The 13,765-nt window shown below is 37.3% G+C and overlaps 1 protein-coding gene across 7 annotated transcripts in view; it reads left to right on the top strand.

Annotated features, from left to right (window-relative positions):
- Nucleotides 1–13,765, top strand: part of KITLG (KIT ligand) — an 88,433-nt gene that overhangs the window by 52,473 nt on the left and 22,195 nt on the right. For 5 of the 7 annotated variants that reach the window (XM_089921098.1, XM_022552409.3, XM_022552410.2 and 2 more), the window contains 3 exons: nt 11,064–11,234; nt 12,505–12,664; nt 13,101–13,184. In XM_089921098.1, the coding sequence (XP_089777224.1) occupies nt 11,064–11,234; nt 12,505–12,664; nt 13,101–13,184 (415 nt within the window). The remainder of the gene's footprint in view (nt 1–11,063; nt 11,235–12,504; nt 12,665–13,100; nt 13,185–13,765) is intronic. The other 2 variants (XM_022552412.3, XM_022552411.2) reach the window with 1 other exon arrangement.

The following is a 13,765-nucleotide window of genomic DNA, read 5'->3' as shown; positions in this document are numbered from 1 at the left end:
TCTCTTTGATCTTACTTTAAGACTTCCCAGCCTTTCTTTGTCTTTATGACAATGAAATTTTTGAGTTATACAGCCCTCCCCTTTCGATAAAATATTTCTCTTTGAAACAATTGATGTTTTTTAATGATTATATTCAGAATAAGCATTCCAAGCCGTGATGCTACATTAAGTGATGACGTGTCCTCAGGTTATCACATCCAAAGGCACACAATGTCCATCTTCTCTTGCTGCATGTTTTGATCTCCTGGTTCAGGTGTTCCACCATTTCTGTGTATTTACTCATTAACAACTAAGAAGCGATCTTTGGGGAGACACTTGAAGACCATGTACAGTTCTTCATCAAAATTTCTCTCGTGGATTTAGCATCTATTGATGATTTTTACCTGAACCAGTCTTTACTGTCTTGTCAGTTTTTAATCATTACTCTTTTAAAAACAAGGTTAAACAAATAAGCCATCGGCCATACATAATGTTATTCTAACAATATGCCTCCCAGCCATCTTCCCTCTGTAGCACCCTTCCTGCACAATTTTACTATCTCAACTGTCCCCACCTTCTTTTGCCTGGTTTGCTCCCTCTGGGATCTTCTCATCTCCCTCGCCATTCCAGGATTTATTATGTGAGGTTTCAACTCTTCTTTAGAAGACAGGGTGGTTCTTCTTTAAAAAACAAAACAAAACAAATACACCTGATCATTTTACCCCTCCTCTTCATAAGCTTTGAATGGTTGTTCTTAGGAAAAGGAGCTCCTTAAGCAAGGCCTCCAAGGTTCTCGTGATCTGGCACCTGTCCAAATTCTTGTTCAGTCCCTCAACCTCACATGTTCCTTGCTGCCACTGTTCCTTTCCTGCATGCCTTTCTCTGTACCTAGAGTGCTGGTCAATCCTTTTGTTTAGGTAACTCCTGAATCTTTCATTTTCTTTTTTTTTTTCCTTCTATGGTTTTCTTTTTAAATTGAAGTATAGTTGATTTACGACGTTGTGCCAATCTCTGCTGTACAGCAAAGTGACTCAGTTATACACATATAGACATTCTTTTTTTTCATATTCTTTTCCATTCCATGGTTTATCCCAGGAGACTGGATCTAGTTCCCTGTGCTATACAGTAGGACATTATTGTTTATCCGTTCTAAATGTAATAGTTTGCATCTACCAACCCCAAATTCCTTCCCCCCCTCCCCCTTGGCAACCACAAGTCTGATCTCTATGTCTGTGAGTGTGTTTCTGTTTTCTAGATAGGTTCATTTGTGCCATATTTTAGATGCCACATATAAGGATATCATATGGTATTTGTCTTTCTCTTTCTGACTTAATCACTTAGTGTGATAATTTCTAGCTGTATCCATGTTGCTGCAAACGGCATTATTTCATTCCTTTTTCTGGCTGAGTAATATTCCATTGTATATATGTACCACTTCTTCATCTATTCATCTGTCGATGGACATTTAGGTTGTTTCCATGTCTTGGCTATTGTAAATAGTGCTGCTCTAAACATAGGGGTGCATGTATCTTTTTGACTTGTAGTTTTGTCTGGGTATATGCCTAGGAGTGGGATTGCTGGATCCTATGGTAGCTCTATTTTTAGTTTTCTGAGGAACCTCCATGCTGTTCTCCCTAGAGGCTGCACCAACTTACACTCCCACCAAGAGTGTAAGAGGGTTCCCTTTTCTCCACACCCTCTCCAGCATTTATTTGTCTGACTCTTTCATTTTCAATTTCACTTCTTTAAGGAAGCCTTCCCTCTCCTTGAGGAAGCCATATCCTCCTATTAGAAACTCTTTTCATAGCACTCCTCAGAATAGAAGTGCTTTCGTTTATTTGTGGAATTTAGTTGATAATCTTCTATTCACCTGTAAACTTCCTGAGGGCAGGCATTGTATAATTTTGCTCTTCTATCCTCAGTGTCCAACATATGATAGGCACTTAATAAATTATCTGCTGAAAGAAAATGAAGAAGGAAGGAAGGAGAAAAGTGCCCTAACATGTAATCACTTGTAATTTCCCTGAGGCACCAATTGAATAGAATCTACAAGATTTTGATGATGAGGCGAATAACTGTAACTCATCACACATTATCTGCACCTCAATGTCATACTGTTATCTTCTTTTAGATATGTGTGCGTTTTGTAAAAACTCTTAGGTCTAAGAGCTGTATCATGCAATTCTGAGGAATCATTGTTTCCGCGAGCCTTCTGTTACGCTACCTTCTCATTGTTCTCAGCAATTGAAGGCTGAAAGCCAAATTCCTGAATCTGATGTTCTTGCCCTTCCCTAATCTTGCCCCACCAAAACCACTTCATCTTAATACCCATTCTTCCCTAACACAGACTCGCCCCTCCAGCCAGATGCATCCCTGCCTCCTAGAATCACCTTGCTTATTCTCAATTCCAAGGCTGCCTAGTACTACTTCCCTTTGCTAGGAATGTTCTTTTCTCCCATCCTCTCATCCAAATTCTACCCACAGAATTACACAATACCCTGGGGCTAAAAGCATCTTAGTGGTCATCCGCCTCCAAGGTCAACTTAAGATCCCTCTTTCTCATAAGACCATTTCCTAGTGTTCCAGACCATGCTCTCTTCCCCATATCATTTGGCCACTAAAAATTGACATCACCCCTATTTTGTGCTTCTCCTTGGTGCTTGTGGGGGACAAGTAGTCAGCAACACTGATGTGGTATCTGCTCTGTGGACCTTACCTTTTAGTTTATTATCTCTGAATTTCTATAGAATTTGTCCAGAAACAAATCATTTGGGGGTACTTGATCATATATTGCTTACATAGCTGTTTAAAATCGTATGCGTTATGGACTTGTCTCAAAGTACTGTTGTGAGAAATAATTAAGATATGAAAAACCCAAGATATAGTATACGTACAATGATTGTCCTATGTCATCACAATTGTTTTGTTGTTATATTTTCTCTTTTTGCTGTATTTATCTAAAGATTAGGGATCAAATCTTTTACTCCTTTGTATTTCCTTACCATTTAAGCAGGTAGTAGCTACTCAAAAACTACTTACCAGTAAACATTTAACTGTTGGCAAAAAATGCGTGATTTCCAAATCTTGAGGAGCCCATCTCATTTGTTTATATTCCTTTGGTTCTCACTAACAGTAATGAACTCAAGCTTTACCAACAAAACAAAACAAAACAAAAAAGTCCCATTATTTTAAGGAGACTGAAGAATAGCATTCCAGTCAAGGATAGGGATGCAGCCAGGCCTCATGAAGGGACGGGAGCCAGGATTGGAAAGCTACCAGGTTTTCCTTTCCCCTTCTCTGCAGCTCTGCCTCATTCTGTTTTGCCTGTGCAGAACTTTTCTCTGTTCCAGTCACCTGGGGGGCATATCGCTGCCCCAGAGCTCCCACATTTACATATTGGTTTTGACCCTGCTCAGAGACTCGTTGTCAGTTCCTATCATTACTACCAGTTTTGGGGAGGGACTTTCTGATTGACCCATCTGGCTCAGGAGGGCACTATTGTTCAGTCAGCTGTGGCCGCAGGGCAAGTTCACTATTTGTAAGTGTGGATCCTCAGAATCCACCCCTATGATTTGATGTGCTCCCTATAGAAATAGACGTCAGTCAAGTAGACACTGTACTTAACTACTTCCATCTCTCATATAATAGAGTACGTATTTCAAAGGAGTAAGTGTAAAATGTTAGGTAAATGAATAAAATATAAGATTAAATACTATTTTTAAGTGGCTCTTTTGTATTCTCAAAGTACAGGGCCCATCTTAATAAATGAGTGATTATATTAAGATACTTTCAGAACATCTAGACCATTACTATCTGATAGAAGCCGCATATGTAATGTTAAACTGTTGGGTAGCTACATTTAAAAAAATAAAAAGGAACAGGAAAAATTAAGGATATTAAATTTTATTTAGTCCAATATATTCAGTGTTATCATTGTACCTTACAATCAATATAAAATTATCAGTGGGATAGTTTTCATTTTTTTATATTTATTCAGAATCCACTGTGTATTTCATACCTACAGTACACTCCAGTTAGACATTAATTTTCATCAGAAATATTTATTCATTTAGCTTTTTATAAAGTTTACAGTTGAAAATGCATATTCCCATACCTAAGCTTTTCCAAACATACTTAAAAGTTTTCCAGTCACCAAATCAAGTATTGATTTTTTAACTTTCAACAGACTGAATTAGTTAAGCAAAAGTAATATTTTAGTTCTTCAGTCACACTGGCCACATTTTGAGTGATAAGTAGCTGAAGGTGGCTAACAGACCCCCTATCAGCTAGCACAGATTAGACAGACCCCTGTATTTTATAGAGAAACTGAAGTTCTGAATAAATGACTTGCCTAAAATCACGAAGTGTGTTAACCGAGTTAGAATTAGACACAGCCTCTAGTTCATCATTGCTGCCCTCACCTCCCGACGCTGATCCTTCCTCATGGTGCTATTTTGTGTCTGGTTCAGAGGCCATTTATAGGCCTGCCCCGGGAAACATCACATATTTATAGTGTTTGGACTGATTACCATCTTAATCAGATTGAGGTTTCTACATCACTTTAATTCAAACAAGAAAATGCAAAGTTACATGTCTACAGTAAACACTGAAAACCCAAATTAATTGTTTAGACAGAAGACTAAAATAAATGACAAAACCCAGCTCATCTAAAAGGGAGTTAAGATTTTGGAGACTCTGCAGTAGTAATGTGAGCGCACAATATTTTACAAAGTGTTATTGTAGGAATGTTTTAAATCTGCCTGCCCGTGGAATGTTTGATAGTGGCAGGGAGTGTCAGCTTTCTAGGCCTAAAAGTAAAATCCAGAGAGAGTTCACTAAAGGCTATTAGCCTTTGCTCTTTGGTTGCAACGATTGCTGGGAGAAATCTGCTTTCCGTAGTGTAGCTCTGGGTTCATTGAAATGAGACAGAGCCATTTCCAGTTCTTAAGAAATCTCTTAATTGAGGTTAAGGACCCGTGTGCCTTGTCCAGATGTGAGACCACATGAGTCATGGAGAACCCAGCAGAAGAAAATACTGCAGCTGTATGTGCTTTGACTGTATTCACTGATAAAAAGAACTAGACGAGTGCTTGGGAGTCTTGGTTTCTAATATTTAAGTTTGTTGTGTAATCTTGGCAAGCAACTTCACTGCTTTAGGCCTTGGTTTTCTCATTTATGAAATTGGCGGGACTGGACCAGATGGTCTTCAGCATTTCTTCCAGATCTAAACCATTGTGATTCCAGTGGCATGGCTCTAGATTCTTTTGTCTGCCCAGCCAGGAGGTAAATGCTAGAAGCACAAGAGGAAAGAAGGGAATGCTTTTGTACCCTGGGCATCCATACCTCTAATTCTCTAATTCTGGCAAGATTGAGGGTTGACACTCATTAAAGAAAACAAAACAAAAGCAATCAAACTGGGTGGTAATCCTCGTAATTAGATTGGTTGTATTAGAAGATGGGGTGAAGACTGACTGTGACTATTCCTCAGAAGCCTCGTAGCTTATGAGCCAGGCCTTTCCTCCCTCTGAGTCTCTAATGGATATTTTACCCCAGCTCCGTTGTGGAGAAATCCCTCACAGTGCAGACAACTACATGAGGCCCACTAAGGAAGCAGACACGTATCTAAGACAGTTACCAAATGGAAAAGGAGTGCCAAGTGCATCCATGAAGAAATGTTAGAGTATGTATTGTCCACTTTCAGATTTTAATTCCAAAAGGCTTATGGTGACTGCTCTTAGAGACTCTCTCTTCATCTAAGACTGATGTGGAAGAGTGTATCAAATGTTTTCTACTATTAAACTGGAACAGTTTCTTAAATGAAGCAGGGGATGGAGATGAGGAAGCAGGCCAGATTTAGCAAGTCCCCAGGATGTTTTTATTTCGGCCAGTGACTCAAATTTACCAGTTCTGGGTCCACAGAGGTATTATGTCATACATCTTATGAAATTCATATATCATCTATTTTAAATTTTCATTGTTGGTTTTTGGAAGCGGTCATATTCCTGGTTATGTTTAGAATGCTTTCAATTGTAGTAGTTTTTATATCTTTAATTGTTAAATCATTAATTTGGTGCTTATGGTATTTTAAAATCCCTTAGGAAGTTCACAGTTTTCACCCAGATCTTCTGTGGTGGCATGCTAGCAGGTCAAGGACAATGAGTCAATATCATTGATTCAGTTAGCATTCTAGAATGATACATGTTATATGTGTGTGTGTATATATATATATATGTATGTATATATATATATATACACACACATACAAAGATGAATAGAAAGCATGTGTTGCTCCAGTAGTCCTAAATAGAGCTGCTATAATTGACCCAGAAAATGTAAGACAGAGGCTACCAAGAAAGAAGGTAAGAAATTAAGAGTATGGAGTTAAGGAGTTTGGAGTTTTTCAAAGCAAAAACTATATTTCTTTTTGTATGTATATGGATGAATAAAACATTAAATTATGTGTACTTCAGGAATTTGAAAGGTACTCCTTACATCACCTCTTTGACATCCTGGGTGACTTTATCAACTTTATTAATTCTTCACATTCTTCTAGTGAAATAAAGAACATTATGTATATCTTACATTCTTCTGATATATGTTGTGAGTTAATATTTATATAAAACTATTTGTTTAAAATGGTCTCTGAAAGATAAAGAGTGACAATAATGCCTGTTATTAAGGTAAAGGAAAAAAATTAAATTTGTGACCCTCAAACTTTTAATTACCTATTTCCTAATCATAATCTTGGAAGAGGTGAAAAACAGAGAGACTTCCTATCATCTCAGAAATGAAATATTTAGTTCACTGAGTTTTGTTCTCTCTGCAAATCATTGACTATATTTAATTAAAAAGAAAATGCGAAACTGCTTGATATTCTTGTCAAAACTGGTTTCCTTTCTTGCAGGCAGACGAGTTAAAACTGGCTAATATTTAATATTGTTTACCTCAATTTTATCTTTAATAAATCCAATAATCTTTAAAAGCTAAAATATAACTGTTTAAACAAATTTAGTGACAAGAAAGAACTTTGGATTAGTCTTTTCCAAGAATGAATAATGAATGATATACAGTTAAAGACGTTTAGAAATATATTTTTCAGCAGTGTAGTCCAGAAGTTTATATCAAATATCAACGAATTTTTCATAAAAATTGACTCCGTTTTTTTGAGTCAATTGGACATTGACTCAATGTCCTTCTAAAAGGGCAGATATTGGGCTAGGCAGGATTTAACTAAGAAATTAGAGGTTTAGGTTTGAAAATGTTACTGGGAAAAGTTGATTGCTTGGACTGTTGATTAGGTATGTGAAAACAAGGGTGGGTGGCCATGGGGCGAGTAGTCATAGTTAAATAAGAACTTGAATATGGAATGTAAACATAGAGTTCATTTGAAAATAGAGACAAACAGAAGTGGCAGTAAGCACCCCCAAGTTCCCAGTTAAAAATAAGAAACATACAAACAAACTCTTTTCTGCTTTAACCACAAAAAAGCAACAAAAAACAAAACCAAAAAGAAACAACAGCAACAAAAAAACCAACCTGTTCATTTAAGGCAAAGACCACAGAAACAAAAGGAGTACCTTAGTTCAGAACAAGGGAATTTGATTTTGGTTCCTACACATCAGAGGATCTGAGAGGACAGGCAAGCTTATTCACAAAGTGGAGCAAGGACAGAGTTTGAAAAGATTAATACATGAGATCTGCTTGCCATGGAAAAATTTGCACAATTTCAACGGAATGAACGAATTGGTGAAGGCTGTTCTACCGAATAAGTACTATTAAGGCAGTATTTACAGAATGTGCTCTTTCCTATATCCTAGGAAATCTGCCCCTTGCTGATAGGGCTGACTATCTAAAGGGAATTATCACTGTCTAAACAGGCGGAAACTTGGAGAGCAGTCAGCCCCAAAAGAAAGACTGACAGCTTGTAAAGAGACTTGTTAACGATGCAAATATGAACTTGCATATGCTTGAGATAAGCGTTAATTTTACAAAACAAAGAGTTCATTCTCAACATGTTTTGGAAACACAGTCTTTGAGAACTTGGTTGATGTGTCAAATGAAATGGCCTAATTGAACTAATTCCCATTTAGGGGTTTGTTTATTCTACTTATCTGAAGCCAGAGCCAACACTCCCTAAAAGTTTTGAATGGCATTTAATGCTTCCAGAAATTGCAGCTTACCTATCTGTAGATAAGCCAGTTTCCCTTTCAGCTGAATCATATTAATTAAAACTGTTCTTTAAATAAATGTAAAATGGCCCTCTTGTATAATTTAGAATACATGAATTACTCGACCTTCCCCCACAGAGGTATTCTGCTGGTAGGTAAAGAAATAAAGTTTAGTGGTTTTATTCGTTTTACATGGTATCAGTTACTCTCTCTGATTACAACATTTTTACTACAATAGGAGTCATTTTAAATTATTTAGGATCTTAATAAGCCAAGACCATTTTATCTCTGCCAATAATTATCTTATTTTTCTCAGTATAACATTTTAACAGAGCTAAAAAAATAAATCAGGACCTTTACTTTAAAGATCTTTATAAGAGAGAAGATAACGTTACAGTATACCAAGTATGTGAATTTATGACCAATGATTATATTTTAAGTGATGTCACATTAATTTAAAAAAATTATAATCCATTCTAACATACTAAGAAGTTTTTCCTAATAATCTAAACCTTTATTGATCCACAGCCATTTATAGCAGGGGTTGGCAAACTATACCCTATAGGCCAGATCCAGTCTGCTGCCTACTTTTATATGGACAGGCAGCTGAGTTTGTTTTTTACAGATAAACATTTACAGTCTACTTGATGATAGAGAATGCTTTTAACCCCAAGCAAAATGTTGACCCAAAATAAAGCATTCCATTCTTTTTACTGGTAGACCTGTATTACAAAAGAAATTAAAAATTTTTTTAACTTTATTTATTCATTTATTTAATTTTTGGCTGCACTGGGTCTTCACTGCTGCATGCAAAAAGGGTTTTCTCTAGTTGCTGAGAGTGGGGGCTACTCTTTGTTGCAGTGCGCAGGCTTCTCATTGTGGTGGCTTCTCTTGTTGCGGAGCACGGGCTCTAGGCACGCAGGCTTCAGTAGTTGTGGATCACAGGCTCTAGAGCTCAGGCTCAGTAGTTGTGGTGCACGGGCTTAGTTACTCCACAGCATGTGGGATCTTCCCGGACCAGGGCCCGAACCCATGTCCCCTGCATTGCCAGGCGAATTCTTAACCACTGCACCACCAGGGAAGCCCTAAATTCAATTATTATGCAAAAGAAATTATATTCAAGTATAATCATTACCGTTTAAACTTTGTAATAAAAAAAATTGTGGAAATTTATTTTCTCTTGTATAAATGGGCCTACACAATATCCTTGATTTTTGCCTCTTGGCATAGAAAGCCTAAAATATTTACCATCTAGCCCTTTCCAGAAAAACATGGACCCCTATGATGGAGTATTTTTTCTCATTCATTTTTATTTTTTAATTTATTTTTTATTTTTGGCTGCTTTGGGTCTTCGTTGCTGTGCGCGGGCTTTCTCTAGTTGCCGTGAGCGGTGGCTACTCTTCATTGTGTGGGCTTCTCATTGCGGTGGCTTCTCTTCTTGCAGAGCACAGGCTCTAGGCACGTGGGCTTCAGTAGTTGTGGCACACAAGCTCAGTAGTTGTGGCTCACGGGCTCTAGAGCACAGGCTCAGTAGTTGTGGCTCCCGGGCTTAGTTGTTCTGCGGCCAGTGGGATCTTCCCGGACCAGGGCTCGAACCCGTGTCCCCTGCATTGGCAGGCGGATTCTTAACCACTGCGCCACCAGGTAAGCCCCTCTCATTCATTTTTTAATCACACCTACATCAGTTCAGCAAGTAGTTTCTGAGCAACTCCCATATGACAGACACTGTTCTAGGCCCCAGGAGACACTGTAGGGAACAAGATTTTATAAAAATACTGCCTTCATGAAACTTACATTCAAATTATGTACCTCATCTCCTCAAAACTACCTTGTTTCCATTATTTCCATTCTATAGAGAGGCAAAGTGAGGTTCAGAGAATTTATGTAGCTTGTCTGGAGTCTCTCAGCCAGAACTGAACCCAGTTATATCTGACTCCAAGGCTTGAGTTTCTAACCAGTGGGCAGGTCTGGCTTCATGGGCAGGGGGCTCCATGCTTGGTTTCATGCTCTGCTGTCGCCATCTTGAAACTCTTAATCATTTTTTTGAACATGTTTTTGAACAATAAATACATTTCCATTTTGCCATTGGCCACACAAATTATGTAGCTGGTCCTGCCACTAAGGCAAACGTGCTTCTCGCTCAGACCACATTCTGCCAGGGCTACTTTTTATTTTTTTAAACACGCATGGGGGGCTTCCCTGCTGGCTCAGTGGTTGAGAGTCCGCCTGCCGATGCACGGGACACGGGTTCGTGCCCTGGTCCAGGAAGATCCCACATGCCGCGAAGCGGCTGGACCCATGAGCCATGACCGCTGAGCCTGTGCGTCCGGAGCCTGTGCTCCGCAACGGGAGAGGCCACAACAGTGAGAGGCCCGCGTACCGCAAAAAAAAAACAAAACAAAACAAAAAAAAAAACAAAAAAAAACACACACGCACGGGAATTCATCTATGAAGAAGCCTTGAAATCTATCAAGGTCTTTAGAAAAATAAGCTATATTAATCCACTGATTCATTTTCCAATTCACCAAAAGACTGGAAGTTCCTTGAAGACTAGGACTCTCTCCCACAATAATTTTTTTGTAGTTTCCTCTGGGCCTAAAGTTCTTTGAAATTCCATTAGTATCTGAACCTTGTCAAGGGCTCTGTCTTGGCTCTTCTTGTCTTAATTTTACTTCCATGGAAGAGCAAAATCTTTACCATCAACAGTTTCCTCTGATCTTTATGCATTTGTAAATTTTGAAAGAGATGTTAGGTATGACTTAAACAAAACGTAAGAACTAACCTGTTCTGATATAAGGAAATCCTTTGTCCGGGAGTCCATGACTGAAACATTGATGGCTTTGAAGGGTAATCCACAGGTAATCCACCTGTACTTAAAATAGGTGCTTTATCTTCTTTTCTTTCAATTTCTTACAGCCTAGTCATTGTTGGATAAGCGAGATGGTGGAACAATTGTCAGTCAGCTTGACTGATCTTCTGGACAAGTTTTCAAATATTTCTGAAGGCTTGAGTAATTACTCTATCATAGACAAACTTGTGAAAATAGTCGATGACCTTGTGGAGTGCATGGAAGAACACTCATTTGAGGTAACTTTGTATTCATTGGGATTGCTTTTTATTACTCTTCTCTAAAACCTGTGCTGATTGGTCATGGCTGGGATGGGGGCATATTTGTGAGATTTCTAATTTATAAATTTTTAATTAAAAAATTTTTAAGATGAGCACATCTCTTAGAGTTAACATCTCTTTTTATGTCAATCATATCAGTACAAATAGTGTGCTAATGGCATTGATAAGAAGTAGAGGTCACAAAAAGTAGGGTATATTAGACGAGGTATCATGAAGGAAATAACATACGCATTGGGGCATGAAAGATGAGTTAGGTGGTCAGTAAATGGCAATGTCTGGAAGAGCATTCCAAATACCAGAGAATGTCCATTTACTAATCATAGAGTAGTACATAGTAAGTGCTACAGAGGTGTTAACTCTTATTATTACCTGCTTTTATTTATAATCATGTATTTATGAATTCCTAAAATAGAGCTTTGCCTTGTTTGGAGGATTTTATAGAAAATCATACTCTTTTTATTCTTTTGAGACTTTCTTCTTTCACTCTGCGTTATGTTTATAAGATATATCCACATAAAGCTGTAGTTTTTTTTTGACTTTTTTTTTGTTTTTTACTGTTTATAGAGCATTCCATTGATTCAATACACCACTGTTTATTAAACCACTCTCCTGTTTATTGGTGTAAGGGTTTATAAACACTGCTGGGAATAACTTTCTTATATGCCTCTTGGTGCAGTTGTGCAAGAGCTTCCTCAGAGTATTTACCTAGAAGTGGAATTTCTGGGTCACAGGATGGGTGCATGTCCAACTTTACTAGATAATATCAAATGTGCCAATATCAAATGTGCCAGTGACTTATAAGAGACCCCTCTGCTCCATGTCCTTGCCAGTACTTATTATCGTCAGACTTTTAAATTATTGACTATTTGGAGCATGTATTAATGGAGGGGTATTTTTTTTTAATGAGGAGTAATAATTTTAATGAGCATCTCTAAAGAACAGTGTCTGTAATTTGTTGTTAGGATTATTTCATTGTTATGATGTTGTATTCACCTTTCTCACCCTCACCACCACCCTCTTCCTTTTATCCGGAGTTGAGCCCCAGACTGAACTGGATGGGATCATTTACCCTGCAGTACCAATTTGAATTATATGTGTTAAAACAGTTGTCTAAAAGTGTCCGTTTCACTTGAATCTTTCAAGGACACATTTATAGTCTATTACCTTGACATCAGTTAAATCTATAGACTATTTGAAAAATATAATCCTATTTTTTTTCTTCTTCTAGAATGTAAAAAAATCATCTAAGAGCCCAGAACCTAGGCTGTTTACTCCTGAAAAATTCTTTGGAATTTTTAATAAATCCATCGATGCCTTCAAGGACTTGAAGATGGTGGCTTCTAAAACTAGTGAATGTGTGATGTCTTCAACATCAAGTCCTGAAAAAGGTAAGACATATAAGCATTTCTAATACAAGTATAAAAAGCAAGTTTGAATCTTATATGTATAGGTAAGAATCTACCTTTGACTCAAATATATGTGTAGCTAGGGAAAGAGGTGTGTATGTCTAATATAAAAGCAAATATCAGTGGCATGAAAGAAACAAACAGTTGTAGATTTGTTGGTGTTCAAGCCAAAACAACACTTATTGTGCATGAGTAAACAATATATGAGATAGTCATATTTTTATCTGATATTTGCTAGTAATGTACAATTATATTATTCTTCACCTCCAGTCTTCTTAATGTCCCCTTCTCAAATCTGAATAATCTAGATTGGGAAGCAGACCTGGAAAGTACTCTGATATTGCACTTCACCTTTTGAGGACTCTGTAATTTATGTAAATCACCATGCAACACTGACACATTATTGCTTTCTATTTAGATTCCAGAGTCAGTGTCACAAAACCATTTATGTTACCCCCTGTTGCAGCCAGTTCCCTTAGGAATGACAGCAGTAGCAGTAATAGTAAGTACATGTATCTGATTTAATGCATGCATGGCTCCAATTAGCATCTGTAGGAGTATTGCATGGGCTTTAGAGGAAATTTTTACAATCATTACTATTAACGCTGTTCTGTTGCTATTTTTCCTGTTATGATCTTCCTGAGAATTAAATATTAGGTTTGTACAATTGGATTTCCCTATAGCTAGAGATAATGTTTAATCGGGGCAATAAATTTTCTGCTAAGATTATTTTAAATAAGGCATAAAATTACTTTTAGATGTATGATTTATGAACTTTTTTCATTGTTGACTTAAAATATATTTTGCGTGGAATTTGCCTGACAAAAATGGACTTTTAAAATGGAAAATACAAGTGCTGGTTTTATAAAATTCCAAGGATATTTTCTGTTTTGTTGTGTATATCACTATTTACTATTGTGTGTTTGGAAATTTGATGATTTTTGTTATTTTACTATAAAATTACATGTTAGGGGAGAATATTCTTTCTCTGAGATTTCTGTCCTCGGTGGTGAAGAAGAGCCCAGTTACCTGGAAGTCTAATGTCTTTTTTTCAAATGGAGGCAAAGGTCACTATAAAGGTCA

This window comes from Delphinapterus leucas, chromosome 11 (genome assembly GCF_059928025.1).
Source record: "Delphinapterus leucas isolate spDelLeu-1000000601 "Yukka" chromosome 11, BTC_Dleu_Yukka2, whole genome shotgun sequence".
In the NCBI taxonomy this organism is placed as follows: domain Eukaryota; kingdom Metazoa; phylum Chordata; class Mammalia; order Artiodactyla; family Monodontidae; genus Delphinapterus; species Delphinapterus leucas.
This window is presented reverse-complemented; position numbering and strand designations above follow the sequence as displayed.